Genomic DNA, 21,383 nt, shown 5'->3' on the forward strand with positions numbered 1-21,383 from the left:
GGGATAAGTAGAATCGCTGAAGAAGGAATCCAAGTAGGTCTAGTTATTTGTAGTGCCAGGGTCCATGGGTGCCTTTGACATTAGCCATTTTCTCAGCGATAGAGTGAAGCTAACATTTGTTATTTCATGTAAATATTAAAAGATAGGTGCCCATAAAAACGCTTTAGTTAAACCGCAAACAACGCCACGGCTGAAGGAAAATCAACGTCAGACATTTTAATGTTCATCGAAACACAATACCATGCCTTTGGAGACATTATATACAGCAGGACAACACTCGTGACTTGCAACAGGACGCTCGTGTACGTGTGACAACCATATTATGTTGGTGCATCTACGGCATCGATACCAAACTGCCACATTGACAGCTCGGACAATTCCTGGGTTAAGACCTATTAGAGGCAGAACCGTACACAGCCGTTTGAGGGAGAACAAGCGTACTTCCATGTCACAGTCAGGTATGCCTAGATTGGTCCGGACAGCATTTGAGGTTCAGAAGACAAGACTGAGACAGTATGCTGTTCACAGATAATTTCAGGTTTCATCTGCAAGGGTCTACAGGTGTCCAGAATAGGGAACGTTTTAGCGACGCTTGAGTCGTCAGTTTATGGGTGAATTGAAATGATATGGGGTAGCATCACAACTCATGGGAGAATACAACTCATCATTGTTAATGGCAACTGGGAGGACATCGTTCAAGATCATATTCTACCCTTAGTGCAAATGCAGGGACGTAACGTAACGTGGTAGCAAGATAATATCCACCCACATGTTGCACTTGTTGCAACTTATTGAGGCAGAATAACCTGGCTGTACTGCCATGGCCGACTCCCCGACAGAGTATGTCTAGGTTTATAGGGATCGATGCCTTCGACAGGACCAGTACCATAACTAGCCTGTAAAGCTAGCTCTGTTTGGCCATCTATGGTTCACATTAGAACAACATCCCCCATTCTGTTTTCAATCATCTGGTGTCAGTTTGCTGATTTCTTTTACACATTTACACATTTCACTCAATTTCTGACATAAAATTGTTTGCAGCACTAGTCCCATTTACATTATCCAAAAGTCAAACTCACCCCTTCCTTTTTTGATCAATGACAAATGCGTTTGATGATTTGACCTTTTGCCTATGATTCATTGCTGCACCGTTCCCAATGGGCAATAGATTGAAATGAAGACGAAAAATATATCTGTAATTGTTTTATTCATGCTAAAGCAGTAAAGACATAAGTTCGACAATACAACATCATGCAAATATGTATTGAATCATTTGTTGAAAACATGCAGTCAATTTGAGCAAATGAAGAAAATGTCATACATGTATGTATCAGAAAATGCATCTGTGAAGGCATCACATGTTCTGTAAGTCATGGTCGTCAATAACAACCAGAAGTCACAGAGGACCTCAGTAGGTTGGACAACTGATGCTATTGCCCAGAAAGTACTTGAGTAAGGTGAGGATTTGTGAGGCAAATGTTTCAATACAAAAATACCATGCAATACATGTATCTGAAAGGCATAATAACATACACAATTAACTTTAGGGTTATTCATAATGTTACAAATTCGATTAAAAAAGTAACCTGTAATAGGCTGGATAAAAAAAAAATTCTTCTAAAACACAGTCGATGGGTTTAAAAACCCACAAAGAAGAAGTTATGGAACTCCGTAAAGCATCACTATATGAAGTCAATGTGTTCATAATGGTTTGTTGGCGATGAACCTATGTTGTCTGACACATATCCACATTGAACACTCATCTCGTTCTGTAAGTACAATAAATGATGAAATCATGTTATGAAATACATAAAGTAATAGGGAATGTACTGGAGCTATATGTTTTATCACAGATCGTCTAAGTGACATTTTAATCATCCTTTTGTTCTCCAAATGGGGTAAATCTCATAAACGGCGATGAAAAGCAGGTCAAAGCGGCCTCAAGTAAGAATGGAGTAAAAAGTTAAGGTAGAAACGGTCACAGAAAAAGTCCCAACGGCCACATAAATAAGAAAGACAACAAACTCCTGGAAGTCTCACAGCGCCAGGTTGCTGCCTCAAAGTACATATTAACGGACTTGACTCATACCTATGGTAACTGCCTCCGTGGTCTAGTGGTAGAGCGTCCGGAAGGTCTGGGGTTCGATCCCAGGCCGTGTCATACCAAAAGACGTTAAAAGATGGTACTTGTTGTTACCCTGTCTGGTGCTCGGCATAAGGGGGCTAAAACAAGGACTGGTCGGCACGGAGTCAGTACTGTGTCTGAGTGGGGTATTCATGTTAAACTGCGGCATGGTATCTTAGTGAGCTAGCACTATAAATCGGCATCAGTCCGGACTAGTACAAGCAGCCACACACACACATGTGCATGCACGTCACAATATAAGTGCAATAATCTTGGACGTGTCGTTAAACCCAATATCACCTCACCATACCTATGGTTTTACATTATATCCTAGGGATTTTATATTTACATCTTCTGGTGGTATTGCGATCTGTGAATGTCTCTCGCTTGATATTAATTTGGCATTTGAACACAACCCAGACACGGAAATGTGCGGAATAATGTCACATCAAATGACAAATAGTTACTGTATATTTCAGTAGATCGACCTTGCAACTGTCTGTAGTTTAGTGGTTCACGCACCAGGCTACAGAGGCGCTGATAAGTCACAATGCTTTAACGAATATCTTTTGCAAGTACGCCAGGACGCCAGAAAGAGATTTTTTTACGCTCGTTTCCAAAGGTTCATGGAAAGTATGATTTAATATATACAATTGTTGATAAATGTTGTTTCAGATTTATTTGTCTGTTTATAAGTCGGATAAAACATATCCGAGGGTTTTTATGAAATTAAGAACCCGAATCCGAATGGTAAAATATATGGTATAAAATTCCTTGTAGAATAATGTCTCCTAAATTATTGATGTTTAAACATATCAGCTTTGAATGTTCCTTTTTTTGTAATTATAGCCTGAATGTTTGTGTGGCATAAGGGAGACAACTCTTCCACACTATTCACTTTCCTTTAATACCATATGCGACTGCAAGGGTACATTTCCCGCGCTGATTTGTCAAGCTGGAGACATGTGCTTCGTATTGTTGACAATTACTATCACTGGTAATCTGACTTTCCAAAGCAACAGGCACGTGACTGTTTTCAGTCAACTTGGCACCTAGGTAGTGCAGTAGTGTGTGGTCTGTTACACACTAAATGCACTTAATGACAATTCTGTTACGTTGTGCAACATCAACAAAGGAACATCTACAATTCAAGAAGCAACTTACAACTTTGCACATTAAAGCTAGATACATGAGCAGCAGAGAAATCAGATACTCTATCCTGCCTCCATTACACGTCCCATGGCCAATGCAGAGGGTACAATGAAAACCCTTTCCTTGCAGTTTTCTGATTCTGTTTATGGGTCATTTCACAATTAGAGGCCTATCCCGTGCCACAGTGTTCATTGTTGCAAACTAAGAAATATTAAAGGTAACATATAATTGTTTTCTTTTCCTAGAAACAAATACCTTCTTACTAATCTCAATGTTATAAAAAGTAAATACAGCTTGATTGTAGACATTCAATGTACGTTCAATACGCAAATGGTACTAAAATCATCATGTCCCAATAGGCAAGAAATAATCTTTCTTGGTTGGTAAATAGCTCAAGATGACTGCCAGTTTATTATTACCTAAACTTTCAAGCTGCAACTGAATCTGTATACTTATTCTTAGTTTGTCATTACCAAACGCCTGAAAACTTTGTGGCATTTTCTAAAAACAGAAATATTTTACATTCGTCTGCATGCTATGGTGTCCAATGGTCTCCAAGTTCATATGTGATCTTCTAAGAAGTACTTGTGACCTTGTGATATCATTACCGCCACAGGGCATTACCATTACAGAGTATATGTGATGGTAAAGACACATAAACATATCATACAGTAAGAAAGCAGTACTGTACTGGGAATAATAGTTTCTGTTACGTAGTCCATTTGGCCCTCTTGTTGTTAAATGAACTTATGTCAAAGACATCAGCCCACTGAGCGCATGACTGTGCTGTATGGCATGCGGCATCATCTGGATGACTGGGGCAGGTACCCAAAGGCACAGACAGATTGTTGAAATCTCCTTTAAAACAGAAATTACACCAGGCTTGCTGCAGGCTGTGCTCCAGCTTCTGGGCTTTGTGTTCCTACTTATTCGTGTTGGTAGCATTTCTCATGAAATAAAATTTGCATCTGAAATCCCCGAATGACATTCGACGTCTGTGCACGAAGGATTTCTCTAAACGGTTTCCCCACTGTTCAGTGTTTGCATTTCTTGATCTGTGTCACTCTGTACTACTTCAGTGCATTCAGAGAGAGCTACAGACCCCAATAACAAAGACAAGAGAGCACAGTCTCTGCTTTGAAGTCCACTCACTCAAAATGCGTACCTTGAGGAAAAGATGATTTCTCCTTTCCAAGTGAAATGGGTAAAGCTAAGTCATTGACAGGCAGTATAATGTTTTTCCCCAGATGAACGCTATGCAGAAGGAATACGATAATATGCCCACAACTATGACACGGGGGATGTACTTTTCCCTTGAAATATGCTTATCTGAGGACTCGGATGCGACTGTCATTCGAATGCCTTTGAAGAATATGGGACTATCACTGACTCGATGCTTGTTTTCTTAGCTAAAATTCTAGGCTAGTAGCACAAGGGATACCTTGGGAATATTGCTATTACTGTTATCGGGTGAAGAATAATCTATTTAGAACTGTGTGTTTATCATAAGAATGTTTCAAGGTTTTTTTCATTTGACCTCTGCCATCAACATGTGGCTGAAGTATGGAACATCAAAACAACATTTCAATTGACCAGTGGACCATTATCAAGCTCCCTTTCCATGTACAAATCTAAATTCTTACAAAGAGTACTCTCAGCTGTCCTTTCACTTACTGAGACCACCATGTGACACAAGAAGGTTGCACACGTCACCTCCCTTTGTTGACAGCATGGTTGCTGTTTCATTTTGTATGTTCCTGGCGTTGATATTCACCGTACCCAGCGAGAGTACATACTCCACTATGTCAATAAGCCCTCCCTCACAGGCCAGATGAAGGATGGTGTTTCTGTGATCGTCCTCTGTTAATGCATCAGCTCTTTCAGTCACCAGTAAATCAAATATTTCCTTATGTCCAAGCCTTGCTGCCACCATCAGTGGTGTCCTGCTACATTGACCTTGTTTGTTTATGTCCACCTTGCCCAGCTCGAGGACACGGCTAACAATATCCACATGTCCTCCAAGACAGGCCACATGGAGGACGTTGTCACCAGCATCATCGACTAGTGTCAGATCAGCTTCTTTATCAACCAGCAGGTCAAAGACCTTTCCATGTCCCTTGTATGCTGCTGCCATCAATGGAGTCCTGCCAGACTGTCCTCTTCCATCGATGTCTACATCATCATGTGAGATGATGTACTTCACAATCTCCTCATTCCCACCCCAACAGGCCAGTAGCAGGATGTTGTTTCCATCCTTGTCAATCTCTGATGGAAGGCCCCCTCTACTCACAAGTAAGTCAAAGATTTGCCTTTTCCCCTCCCGAGCTGCGCACATCAATGGGGTTCTCTCATCCCGCCCCTTACTGTTGATGTCTACCATGTTCTTTGAGACAACATATTTCACCATTGACACATGCCCTCCATAAAAGGCCCAGTGAAGGATACTGTTACTGGCATCATCCACAAGTTTCAGATCAGCTTCTTTTCTCACAAGCAAGTCGAGCACTTCTCTGTGTCCCCTCCTTGCTGCCCACATCACTGGTGTCATCCCACTGCGTCCTTTCTTGTTGATGACCTCCGGGCTCTGTTCCAGGATGTCTCTGACTGCCTTTAGTTTCCCCTCACTGCAGGCAACGATGAGGTCAGTGTCCACTTCAACACAAAGGACAATTGGGGGTCATATGTATCACACATCTTACAAATAAGCAACATACTATATATCAAACAGGTATATCATGCGAGTTGCATGTTATATTTATACAAATACAAATTGTTGAACGCAAATAACATCAGCACCTTATATCAGAATGGGTAAGTGAACAAATGCTATTCATCGCCCCAGTCGGCAATATTATTACCTATGCATAAAGAATCAGAGTGATAACTGTCCACAAGACTGTTTGGCAAGTCAGATAACGTCAACTTTCCAATAGTCAATGTTAATTGAGCAATATTCCAGCAGTACCAGCCTTTTGTGGCGACATTTCAAAACTTTTGAGCAATCGAGCATACTCTTTTAGGCAAGATTTCATATTGCTCAAAAGTTGTTTGATCAGGGTCAGGGGGCCACGGTGGGGCAGTATATCTGTTTGCATATCTGTTGATAGTCATTCATAAACACGTGCTTTTGATAAAGTCGAAATTGTACCATTCCATTACATTTTGAAAGAAAAGGGCTGAGAAGTTCCAGTTGTCAGTATGGGGGGAAATGCAAAGAGCTAATCAAAGTCAAAACCTTAAGTATCACATGAACGGAATATGTATTGAGCACCACTACAAACTCATTACTTGGTCATCTTTGTTCCAATTGGAATGCAATTAATTCCAGTTTGAACAGAGATGACCCAATAATGGCCTCAAATAGCAGCGGCTACAGTGAAAATCGGATTTGACTCTCTTGAACAAATTGGTCATCATTGGAGTGAATAAGTATATAAAGTTTCAGCATTGTTTCAGTGGTGTCTAAAGTGAAGGTGTTTACACTGGACCACACACCACTGGCATCGGGCAATCAGGCCTTGACGTGAGCTCACTTTCAGTCAGGTGAGCTAACGTTACATAAATACGTGTGTCTGTGTTCCTACCTCCTCCAGGGCTAAGCAGTTCTCCACTCTCCACGTCGTCCGAGGCTGAAAATGAGAGAATCTGTCTGAGAAACTGGAATAATCAACTTCAAAACCATATTCTAAACAAATGTAGTAGTAAGTCATGATTTAGTCTTTGCATGGATAGGATGGAGCAGCTTACCTGTTGAAAATTCAATTGTTCGATAACTTTCAGTCCTAGAAGATTTAGTATCTTGGTTTTATTGATTGGATTGTAAAATAGGACAACCTTCAAACTATTGGACATTTAGAATTAATCATGTTTGTTTAATAATTTGATTAAAAAACTGCAGAGCACCCATGGGGTACAACTTCAGTCAAACTAAACACAAGTACACTTTACATCTAAAATACAGATAAGACCTTTACATGTTCCTAATATATCATAATATGAGACAATAATTCAATAAATCACAGCTCATTACTACCTCCATGGTGTTACAACTAAAGCGTGGAATAAGTTCAGTTATTAACATATGTTTCTAATTTTCAATCCTATGGATTTTTGTAAACAAGAACAGAACTCTTCCCCTGGGCCTTCAAACGTCTGAGACCTGCATCACTTTAGGCTTTCCTCCCACGTCCCGTTGACATGTTCGGCGAAAACTGAAACTATGTTTACTCTCTATAGTTACTACCTCATTGTTAGCAAACAATAAAAGATGTTAGCACTCTAATGTGTGTTGGTATGTGTAATCACTGATATCTTTCAACTACTGATTTAATACTTACCCTGATTAGATCTGAAACAGAATAACACATAACATTAGTAATATGACAATCAACACAATTCATGAAATTATCATCAATCAATTCCTGTTGGGGTTACTGCTTATTATGGCACAGTTGATAATAAAGCTTGCTTTTTATTTGTGCGGCGGAAAATGGTCACAAACTATACGTCACAAGCATTCAATACTCATATCTCCCTCCAATATGATATGTCCAATTGTGTGCAAGTCATTAGCCCCTGTGAACTATGTTCACTGGAACATTTAGTAAATCGCCTAATTGCCAAACACTCAACAATTATTACTTATGTTTCTTGCCATCTGCAGTTTAAGATAGAACACGTAAACTGTATTTGTGATGAGTTGTGTTATTACTTAAACAATAATCAGAGAAGTAAGGGAGTTCTTTCTTTACTTAGAGATCAATGAGAGGTGTACTGAGAAGTACAGCACCAATGATCTGATGATCTGAGTTGTCGACTGGAATATGGAATGCCACCGCACTGGCATGATCAGTAAACAAGTCCAATTTAGCTCAAAATATTTTTCTGCACATTAAATAAATCTCAAAATTTTAGTTTTTCACTCAGATCACAGTTGAAATCCCCAGTAACTAGGACATGTTCACATTCTGATCCTGAAGTTTCTGCATGAAATCAGTAATTGAATGTGACAACCGTGTCCACAACACTTTCGGAGGAACTTCCAACAAACAATGCAGAACTTGCCAACAAGAAAGGAAATGTATTCAATACTGTGAGATGACGTTACATCAAATAGCTTGACACTGTTCTTGAAACACATACACAGCAATACCACGTGTAGTGTCTCCTGTATAGACTTGATGTCCCTGGAGGTCTCTTTCACTGTAATCATTGATGTGAGTTTCTGTGAAACACAAAACCTGAACCACCAAAAGTCACCAGTTCATCATCAGTCCTATCTATGTGCCAAGTTTGGTGAAGAAATGTTGTACGGTTTTCACGATCTGCTCCGGAAGCGTGCACTACCGCCAATTTCAGTCAAAGTCAAAGTCGTTGCCATGGAAACTCGACAAATATATTTTTTCAAAATCCCGAACTATCAAAAGGCACCAGCACACCACTAGACATACCCATGTGCCAAGTTTGGTTAAAATATCTCTCATGGTGTTTGAGACCGACGGACGGACAGACGGAAGGACGGAAAGACAGCACCCATACTTGTATCCCTCTTCCATTTCGTGGCGGGGGATAATAATGCGACTGTTTTTTCCAATGAAATCCTACTAAATCAAGTCGAACATGCCTAATATGTCCTGTAAGAATCAACGTAGTTGAAGATAATCTAGTATTGTGCCGATTCAACCAGTTTACAGACTAGGGAAGTAATATACACAGAGTGCACATACTAAAAGACGTTTATGGTGTCAAGCAGGAGAAGTAACACACACAATACGCACACACTGAAAGCCATGGTATTTGGTATCAAGCAGAAGTTATTGTCTTATCATTGAAAGGAAACCTAATCATGAATGAAATATTATCATACTTTCTGTGTCTTATGAAGAGTACAGCCATGATGATGATGATGATGAGGATGGCGAGGATGGCGAACACAGGGGCAAGTATGGCGACCAGTGTTGTTGAGGCAGATTCTTGTGACTGTTCACTTGCACCTTGTTTTTGACCATTCTCTGTAACATAATACACATGTCTCTACACTACTAAACAATGCTGGAGTTTGGAAGTGAAATACAGTCAGTAAAGTGCTGAAACTGAGCATCTTGATCCATGTGACCTTCACCCTTCACCGCTTGACCCCATGAACTACCTATTGTCCTATCATTCACACAGTATGCCTTTTGCCATGTTTATTCACAATTGTTAACTTATTTAGTTAAAATGAAAGAATTTTATGTTTTGCTGAGGATGGAAGCTTCCCCCTTGTGTGTGTATATAGCAACATTCCAGCCATATGAATATATCATTTAAATAATCTAGTTTCAACCAGACAGTGATGTGGAGTACGATGACACACAATAAGAGCTTTGATATATTGTCTCTGACACAATCAACCATTCACCGAGCCTGACCACTAAACAAATAAGATGACTCTCATGACCATTATTGCTTGGGACCTGTTCTAACCTGGAATACATATGGGGTCATTATTTTACATGTACGAACAATATTTTTGCTTTTTAAAAAAAAAATTCTCTCGCTTTAAGTAATTTAATGTTTTGTTAAATTATCAAGGCTATGTTTACTGGTTAACTGACAGGCTCGGGTTTGCTTTCCGTAAATCCCTAATGCAAAAATATTCAAAGTTTTTTAAGTTGTTTAATTCTGTCTTTAATACTATCCCATGATTCAACTAACATGAGTGGCAGTCCACCATGTGAAATGGTGGTCTATGAAACATGTGACAGCTTTGAATAAAATATGAAGTGGCCGCATTTATACAGTTCTTGTTTTAGTCATAAGTAAATGCCAGATCATAGACAGCATGCACATAATCAACAATGTTCAAATGGAGATAAAGTAAGTAAGTAACATGTTTCTCTGTGTGTCATCCATTGCCATGTGCATGTAATCTACAGTATTCCGTGTGTTATAATTACACAATACAGCTATGGCAGTGGACAATGTGCTTGGCATCTTCGGTATCCATAGCAAAGAGTGACAAGAGCTTGCCGAACACACCCGGAAAGAGCTAGCTTCCCTTGACAGGTGAAGATTAATGTTCTTGTCAGGTTGAATGGGGCGTTCAGCAACAATTGCGTCCTTATGTACATTTTTTCTTCTGGCGCATTGTACCGAACTAAAGGAAAGTTAAAATGTCTTGTCGAGGAAATAATCGAAGCAATCATGTTGAAGACCATAGTTCATAACAAAAGTCTATGGCCAATGTGACACCATATGAGTTGGGTGAGCTTTAAGTAACAAAACTCCTAACCCGTTTTTGAAACCTTGCAATGACAATAATCAATTAATTAAATGCCACTATCTGATGATTCCCAGCCCCCAGTTGTTCCTACCATGGTGGATCTCACAGAAATCCCCTGTGTTGTTTCCTTCACACGGCCGAGTACAGTGACCAGTCTGCTGACTGCAGATGTGCCGCGGGCAGTTCTTTTTACAGGGTACATGGCACTGATCGCCGTACCATCCAACCACGCAGCCTTCTGAACACTTGCCACTGTGTCTGTCACAGTGCACATCCTGGCCGGAATGGGGGAAACAGGAACGGCTGCAGTTCAGTTGACAGTGTTCTCCATATTTGCCCACGGGACACTCCTGGCCCAATACACCCACAACTGGAAGGGAGAAAAGAGTACTCTTAAACTTTTTGATGGAATAATCAATGCATTTGTCATCATGTCAAAGAAACTAGTGCCGCATTACTTTGTAGCTCACCTGAATGTTTCTGGAACATTTACTTGAGATTATCAAAAAGATAAAGACATTAAGAAGGATAAGCAAACATAAGGTAGAGAAGCTTCTATGCCAGAAAAACAACATGACTATTTCATTTTAATACATGCGTAAATCACACCGTAATTGCAAGTTACTTTTTTAACATAAACATTCCTGGGGATTTCAGGCTAGATTTGTTCCCCAGCTACCTATCCCGGCTTTAAAGGGGACTAAATGAATCAGATGGACAACCTACACTGTTGGTAGAGGGGACTTTATGTATGAACCTGACAATGTATACTGGTTACAAGAGGGGACTTAGTGGTTTGGGTGGATAACCTATGCTTTTATACCAAGTGCAAGGATCATTGCTCCTCAATTACTGGATGATCTGGTACATAGTGCTGCATTGAACAACAAACACTCAAGCTGACAGTACTTCTGCAATTACTATTTACAAATACGGGGCAGATTTCTAAGAGCCTTTGCTGGGATCATATTGTCAAATGATAAACTTCACTTGTCTTGTGGTTTCAGGGGAAATGTTGAAATGCGAAAGTTTACAAACTATGACAGGGTGGACTGACAAATGGAGTGAGTGAGTGAGTATGGTTTTACGCCGCTTTTAGCAATATTCCAGCAATATCACGGCGGGTGAGACCAGAAATGGGCTTCACACATTGTACTCATGTCGGGAATCGAACCCGGGTCCTCGGCGTGACGAGCGAACGCTTTAACCACTAGGCTACCCGACCGCCCCCTGACAAATGGAATGTTCAGGTGACAAGAAAGGGGTGTGATGTAAGTTCAGGTACAATAGAATCGAAATATGTGTACATTAACATTTTCAGTGCACTTCCAATGATATTTGCTTTCTTTTTTGACAAATTACCGTTACACGCACCTCTGAAGATAGATATGGAACTATCTATGGCCACCACTTTTAGTTCACATTTACTTAGTTCAAGTAAAAGAATAGCTATTAATTACATACCTTTCAGGACACAAACCAAACCATGAAACATTATCTATATATACATCACAAGGGCATACCTACATGTAGCTGTCAGTATTGATGTCAAACGTATAAACGTACCCAGCAGTAGCAGCATCAGGCCCCTGCCCAACATGGTCTGTGTCAGCAGCACCCCTTCTGGTAAAGACGAGAAACAAACAACTGTCATTAACGAAAGTGTCAGGCTCTGACATTGTCAGGTCAATTTACAAAGGGAGGTAATTTTAAAACTAATTGTAGAGGGTAGATTAAAGCTGTTTTTGCCATGTCAAATCATTTGGTAGGTTGTCATCCCTGCCTCTCCAACAAACACCCCGTCTCACATCAGCTTGTTGTCCCCAAGAAGCCATGGATGAGGAACACCGCCAGGTGTGTTCCCTTTTGCCTTGACGTGCTGAAATACACCATACATACAAACTAGTCATGCTTCACGTGAATCACCTATGTAAACAGTAATGGTACACAGGTGCCTTCAACAGTTTGTTTAAAATATGAACCTGAAAAATATAATGACCCATTCCGGGTTTAAATAAGAATTGGATCAAAAGCTAGTGACGAATTCATTATGTTCCTTTAAGTTATCAATTATGTTGCAAGGGGAATTATTGGAACTAATTATCTGTGTTGTCGTTTGTTAATTCTGAGCATTTTATGTCCTCTTCACATTTCACCCATTGGAAAGTGAGTGAGTCATTGACCTAGGTTTTACTACGTTTTTAGCACATTTCCTGCAATACCACCGTTCACCTAATCTGGGTATTGATTGGATTTATCTGATCATCAAACTATGTGTGTCAAGCGTCTAGCACTAAAATTGATAATGATAATTGATAAAAATACAATGACAGTTGATATCTGCTGGAAGGTATTGTCCATTAGTCCAAGAAGATCAGTTTGTGATGGTCATCGTCATGTGACCTTTGTCATTGATTGACTGTAGGTTATTGTTTTAGAAACAAGCTTGTACGAAACTTACTTCATATGAACTGATTTGATCCGTTATTAATTCGAACTACTTATACTGATAAGGAACTTTGAAATATTAAGTTTGGTAAAGTGCCATCAGTATATGTCAAAGTAATTGTCTGAAAATGTCATGTTTGGGTATGTTTCACTGACCATATTAGATATTTATCCACTTTCAGATAAAAGATAACTACATGAGGAACATACTGTACATCCAGTATCATTATGTTATTAGCGGGGATAAATATACACTCTAAAGAGATCTTTTCTTGTTCAATATCATTAAATTATTGTTAGATACAAATAACAAGTGAGGACTTCCGATGCAAATATTATGGAAGTATTTACGACAAGTAGAAGAAACAATAAGTCATGATTGTGTGTGTTCCTGATAAGTGATCAACAGCCAATACAGTTACTTGACTTAGTAGAATGGAATGTGTAACTTGTGAGCTTTGAAATGTGAGAGATTATGTAACATACATTAGAGTTACCTCCACTCGTACTCCATTACATACATCCACACCAACATACATACATACATACATACATACATACATACATACATACATACATACATACATACATCCATACATACATACATACATACATACATACATACATACATACATACATACATACATACATACATACATACATACATACATACATACATACATACATACATACATACATACATACATACATACATACATACATACATACATACATACATACATACATACATACATACATACATCCACACCAACATACATACATACATACATACATACATACATACATACATACATACATACATCCATACATACATACATACATACATACATACATACATACATACATACATACATACATACATACATACATACATACATACATACATACATACATACATACATACATACATACATCCATACATACATACATACATACATACATACATACATACATACATACATACATACATACATACATACATACATACATACATACATACATACATCCACACCAACATACATACATACATACATACATACATACATACATACATACATACATACATACATACATACATACATACATACATACATACATACATACATACATACATACATACATACATCCATACATACATACATACATACATACATACATACATACATACATACATACATACATACATACATACATACATACATACATACATACATACATACATACATACATCCACACCAACATACATACATACATACATACATACATACATACATACATACATACATACATACATACATACATACATACATACATACATACATACCAACATACATACATACATACATACATACATACATACATACATACATACATACATACACACCAACATACATACATACATACATACATACATACATACATACATACATACATACATACATACATACATACATACATACATACATACATACATACATACATACATACATACATACACACCAACATACATACATACATACATACATACATACATACATACATACATACATACATACATACATACATACATACATACATACATACACACCAACATACATACATACATACATACATACATACATACATACATACATACATACATACATACATACATACATACATACATACATACATACATACATACATACATACATACATACATACATACATACATACATACACACCAACATACATACATACATACATACATACATACATACATACATACATACATACATACATACATACATACATACATACATACATACATACATCCATCCACACCAACATACATACATACATACATACATACATACATACATACATACATACATACATACATACATACATACATACATACATACATACATACATACATACATCCATCCACACCAACATACATACATACATACATACATACATACATACATACATACATACATACATACATACATACATCCATCCACACCAACATACATACATACATACATACATACATACATACATACATACATACATACATACATCCATCCACACCAACATACATCCATCCATACATACATACATACATACATACATACATACATACATACATACATACATACATACATACATACATACATCCACACCAACATACATACATACATACATACATACATACATACATACATACATACATACATACATACATACATACATACATACATACATACATACATACATCCACACCAACATACATACATACATACATACATACATACATACATACATACATACATACATCCACACCAACATACATACATACATACATACATACATACATACATACATACATACATACATACATACATACATACATACATACATACATACATACATACATACATCCATCCACACCAACATACATACATACATACATACATACATACATACATACATACATACATACATACATACATACATCCACACCAACATACATACATACATACATACATACATACATACATACATACATCCATCCACACCAACATACATACATACATACATACATACATACATCCACACCAACATACATACATACATACATACATACATACATACATACATCCATCCACACCAACATACATACATACATACATACATACATACATACATACATCCATCCACACCAACATACATACGTACATACATACATACATCCATCCACACCAACATACATACATACATACATACATACATACATACATACATACATCCATCCACACCAACATACATACATACATACATACATACATACATACATACATCCATCCACACCAACATACATACATACATACATACATACATACATACATACATACATACATACATACATCCATCCACACCAACATACATACATACATACATACATACATACATACATACATACATACATACATACATACATACATACATCCACACCAACATACATACATACATACATACATACATACATACATACATACATACATACATACATACATACATACATACATACATACATACATCCACACCAACATACATACACACATACATACATACATACATACATACATACATACATACATACATCCACACCAACATACATACATACATACATACATACATACATACATACATACATACATACATACATACATACATACATACATACATACATACATACATCCACACCAACATACATACATACATACATACATACATACATACATACATACATACATACATACATACATACATCCACACCAACATACATACATACATACATACATACATACATACATACATACATACATACATACATACATACATACATACATACATCCACACCAACATACATACATACATACATACATACATACATACATACATACATACATCCATCCACACCAACATACATACATACATACATACATACATACATCCACACCAACATACATACATACATACATACATACATACATACATACATCCATCCACACCAACATACATACATACATACATACATACATACATACATACATACATACATCCATCCACACCAACATACATACATACATACATACATACATCCATCCACACCAACATACATACATACATACATACATACATACATACATACATCCATCCACACCAACATACATACATACATACATACATACATACATACATACATACATACATACATACATACATACATACATACATACATACATCCATCCACACCAACATACATACATACATACATACATACATACATACATACATACATACATACATACATACATACATCCATCCACACCAACATACATACATACATACATACATACATACATACATACATACATACATACATACATACATACATACATCCACACCAACATACATACATACATACATACATACATACATACATACATACATACATACATACATACATACATACATACATACATACATCCATCCACACCAACATACATACATACATACATACATACATACATACATACATACATACATACATACATACATACATACATACATACATCCATCCACACCAACATACATACATACATACATACATACATACATACATACATACATACATACATACATACATACATACATACATACATACATCCATCCACACCAACATACATACATACATACATACATACATACATACATACATACATACATACATACATACATACATACATACATACATACATACATACATACATACATCCACACCAACATACATACATACATACATACATACATACATACATACATACATACATACATACATACATACATACATACATCCACACCAACATACATCCACACCAACATACATACATACATACATACATACATACATACATACATCCATCCACACCAACATACATACATACATACATACATACATACATACATACATACATACATACATACATACATACATCCACACCAACATACATACATACATACATACATACATACATACATACATACATACATACATACATACATACATACATACATACATCCACACCAACATACATACATACATACATACATACATACATACATACATACATACATACATACATACATACATCCACACCAACATACATACATACATACATACATACATACATACATACATACATACATACATACATACATACATACATACATACATACATACATACATACATCCATCCACACCAACATACATACATACATACATACATACATACATACATACATACATACATACATACATACATACATACATACATACATACATACATACATACATCCACACCAACATACATCCACACCAACATACATACATACATACATACATACATACATACATACATACATCCATCCACACCAACATACATACATACATACATACATACATACATACATACATACATACATACATACATACATACATCCATCCACACCAACATACATCCACACCAACATACATACATACATACATACATACATACATACATACATCCATCCACACCAACATACATACATACATACATACATACATACATACATACATACATACATACATACATACATACATACATACATACATCCACACCAACATACATACATACATACATACATACATACATACATACATACATACATACATACATACATACATACATACATACATCCATCCATCCACACCAACATACATACATACATACATACATACATACATACATACATACATACATACATACATACATACATCCACACCAACATACATACATACATACATACATACATACATACATACATACATACATACATACATACATACATACATACATACATACATACATACATACATACATACATCCACACCAACATACATACATACATACATACATACATACATACATACATACATACATACATACATACATACATACATACATACATACATACATACATACATACATCCATCCACACCAACATACATCCACACCAACATACATACATACATACATACATACATACATACATACATCCATCCACACCAACATACATACATACATACATACATACATACATACATACATACATACATACATACATCCATCCACACCAACATACATCCACACCAACATACATACATACATACATACATACATACATACATACATACATACATACATACATCCACACCAACATACATACATACATACATACATACATACATACATACATACATACATACATACATACATACATACATACATACATACATACATACATACATCCACACCAACATACATACATACATACATACATACATACATACATACATACATACATACATACATACATCCATCCACACCAACATACATACATACATACATACATACATACATACATACATACATACATACATACATACATACATACATACATACATCCACACCAACATACATACATACATACATACATACATACATACATACATACATACATACATACATACATCCATCCACACCAACATACATACATACATACATACATACATACATACATACATACATACATACATACATACATACATACATACATACATACATACATACATACATACATACATACATCCACACCAACATACATCCACACCAACATACATACATACATACATACATACATACATACATACATACATCCATCCACACCAACATACATACATACATACATACATACATACATCCACACCAACATACATACCTACATACATACATACATACATACATTTATGCTTTCATACATGCAAGTGCGCGCACGCACGCATGAACACACAAATGCATGCGAACATAAATCCATCCATCCATGCATGCATACACACATGCATATACACATACATCCACACCTACAAACATACATCCACTCCCCCAAACACACACACACACACACACACGCACGCGCGCGCGTGTATTTCCTTCCATGCCACAATCATGCAGTCACTGACACGGAAAGTAAAATGGGTCGATAACATAGTTGCCCCCCCCCCCCCTCATCAGCTGATTATAGGCTCGTGGAAGGGCATCATAGTTAATGTATCGCCAACAATTACAGCAGACGTTGACACTGGTGACTCACCAGTATATATTTATCCTTCGTGTTTTCCCCTGAAAGAAAAAATGAAATCATTTCAATATGCGAAAATAGAAATCGTATCAATACAAAAACAAATTTCATGAATACTAAAACTCCCACTAGATATGTGCACCCTGCTCCCACAGAGGGACAGGACAGCCGAAGGTGATCTCGTAAACAATTATAGCAACAACAACTTCCCCCGAAAGCCCAGAGCTGATACACACAACGCAAATGTCACCGTGTCCTTTCACTTTCACTTTGGTGACACAATGGTCAGACTCTGGCTGAGCGACATCGTATAGTCATGTACTACTGGTCACTGAAACAGGCTTTCTGTAGCAGGGATTCGTAGTATGTATGCATCAGCGACCTGTAGACGTCCGATAGACGGAATGAGTAAGATTCTCGGCCCACCGCACATCGGCCACCTTGATCCGTGGAAATCCCACTCGATGTTAGTGTCAGGGCGAGTACACTACGTTATCTAATATCAATGGTTAGTGAAAAATATGAAATATTAAAAGCTAACTTACAAGACAAATGTCTGATGTGTCTGACGTCTTTCCTCGTCCTGACATGTCGCGAATCAACACTCAATCTATGTGTGTTATAAATCCCTACTTTCGTTATTGTGAAACAGGGGAGACAATTCACATTCTGTATTTCCCTGTGAGAATGACTGAGCTGTGGAGATGCAGGTCAATACATTAAAGTAACGAATGTGTACGATGTCTTTGTGTGTACATGATGTGTGCGTGGGTGGTATCTCCTAATGAAATCCTCCTATTGTTTGTCATTGTTCTCAAAGGTGTAACTTGCACAGCTCATTATGTTATTCCGAAGCAAAGGCGTCTGAAGTGAATGTGAAGAAACATAGTTAAGGGACTTGTCACTTAAAAGGGGAGCGTGTGTGGGGTGGTGATGGTCAAATTGGTATTAAGACTGCATGTGTACAGTAATATTTTATATTTGGAAACAATTGAGAACGGTGTCAAAGACATGGTCATCTTGGGTCATTTTCTCTTTAAATCGGCCTTTGTGAACACGCCACAAGCCAAACATTTAAAAGTGTAAGAAAGTAAAAAGGTTAGTTGTCAACCGTTTGATGAATTTCATACCATTATATCACAGTTTTCCGAAAACTTAATGCTTGACTTTTCCAGTGTGTCATAACAATTATTTATTGAATCAGACCCTGGGCAAATCGGTTGTGACAGCTCCGTCTGTGGACGACAGAAACGAGTAATATCAGTGTACTGATTAAAGAAGGGCCATAGCTGACTTATGCCCTGCGCCGACCATATGTTTTACCTTGTACATTTAATGGGACAATTACGTATCACAACTGACAAAAGTGACCGAAGAGAATAATGTTTATTATAGTGTCACATGTTATATACACTTCATACTAAAACACGTACACGAACAATACAATATAACATCCGACCAGGTATGGCCTACGAGACACTCGGACATAAAAGCAAATTATAACGTCATGATCTGGATAAGGTAAAATAAGACATATACCAACACAATGTTTAAAATTAAGGTTGGGTTATGAACACGCACGCTCGCACGCACACGCACACACGCCAAATTACTTATAAAGTCACGCACGCAATCATACAC

The 21,383-nt window shown here is 37.0% G+C and overlaps 1 protein-coding gene across 5 annotated transcripts; it reads right to left on the minus strand.

Moving 5' to 3' along the window:
* Positions 1-1,188: 1,188 nt before the first annotated feature.
* On the minus strand, positions 1,189-20,397 carry LOC124122622 (ankyrin repeat domain-containing protein 17-like). 5 transcript variants are annotated; one of them, XM_048390318.1, is made up of 8 exons: positions 20,288-20,397; positions 19,755-19,783; positions 12,108-12,420; positions 10,633-10,911; positions 9,144-9,288; positions 7,615-7,625; positions 6,862-6,906; positions 1,189-5,929 (listed from the first exon to the last, which is right to left on the minus strand). In XM_048390318.1, the coding sequence occupies exons 3-8, from the start codon at positions 12,193-12,195 to the stop codon at positions 4,944-4,946; spliced, it is 1,554 nt and encodes a 517-aa protein (XP_048246275.1). In that variant the 5' UTR covers positions 12,196-12,420; positions 19,755-19,783; positions 20,288-20,397; the 3' UTR covers positions 1,189-4,943. The 5 variants fall into 5 exon arrangements, with proteins under 5 accessions (XP_048246275.1, XP_048246278.1, XP_048246276.1 ...); XM_048390321.1 differs by having other exon boundaries at positions 12,108-12,161; positions 20,288-20,374; XM_048390319.1 differs by having other exon boundaries at positions 12,108-12,164; positions 20,288-20,374.
* Positions 20,398-21,383: the final 986 nt, after the last annotated feature.

Source organism: Haliotis rufescens, unplaced genomic scaffold (assembly GCF_023055435.1).
Source record: "Haliotis rufescens isolate VD_foot unplaced genomic scaffold, xgHalRufe1.0.p SCAF_9, whole genome shotgun sequence".
Taxonomy (NCBI): domain Eukaryota; kingdom Metazoa; phylum Mollusca; class Gastropoda; order Lepetellida; family Haliotidae; genus Haliotis; species Haliotis rufescens.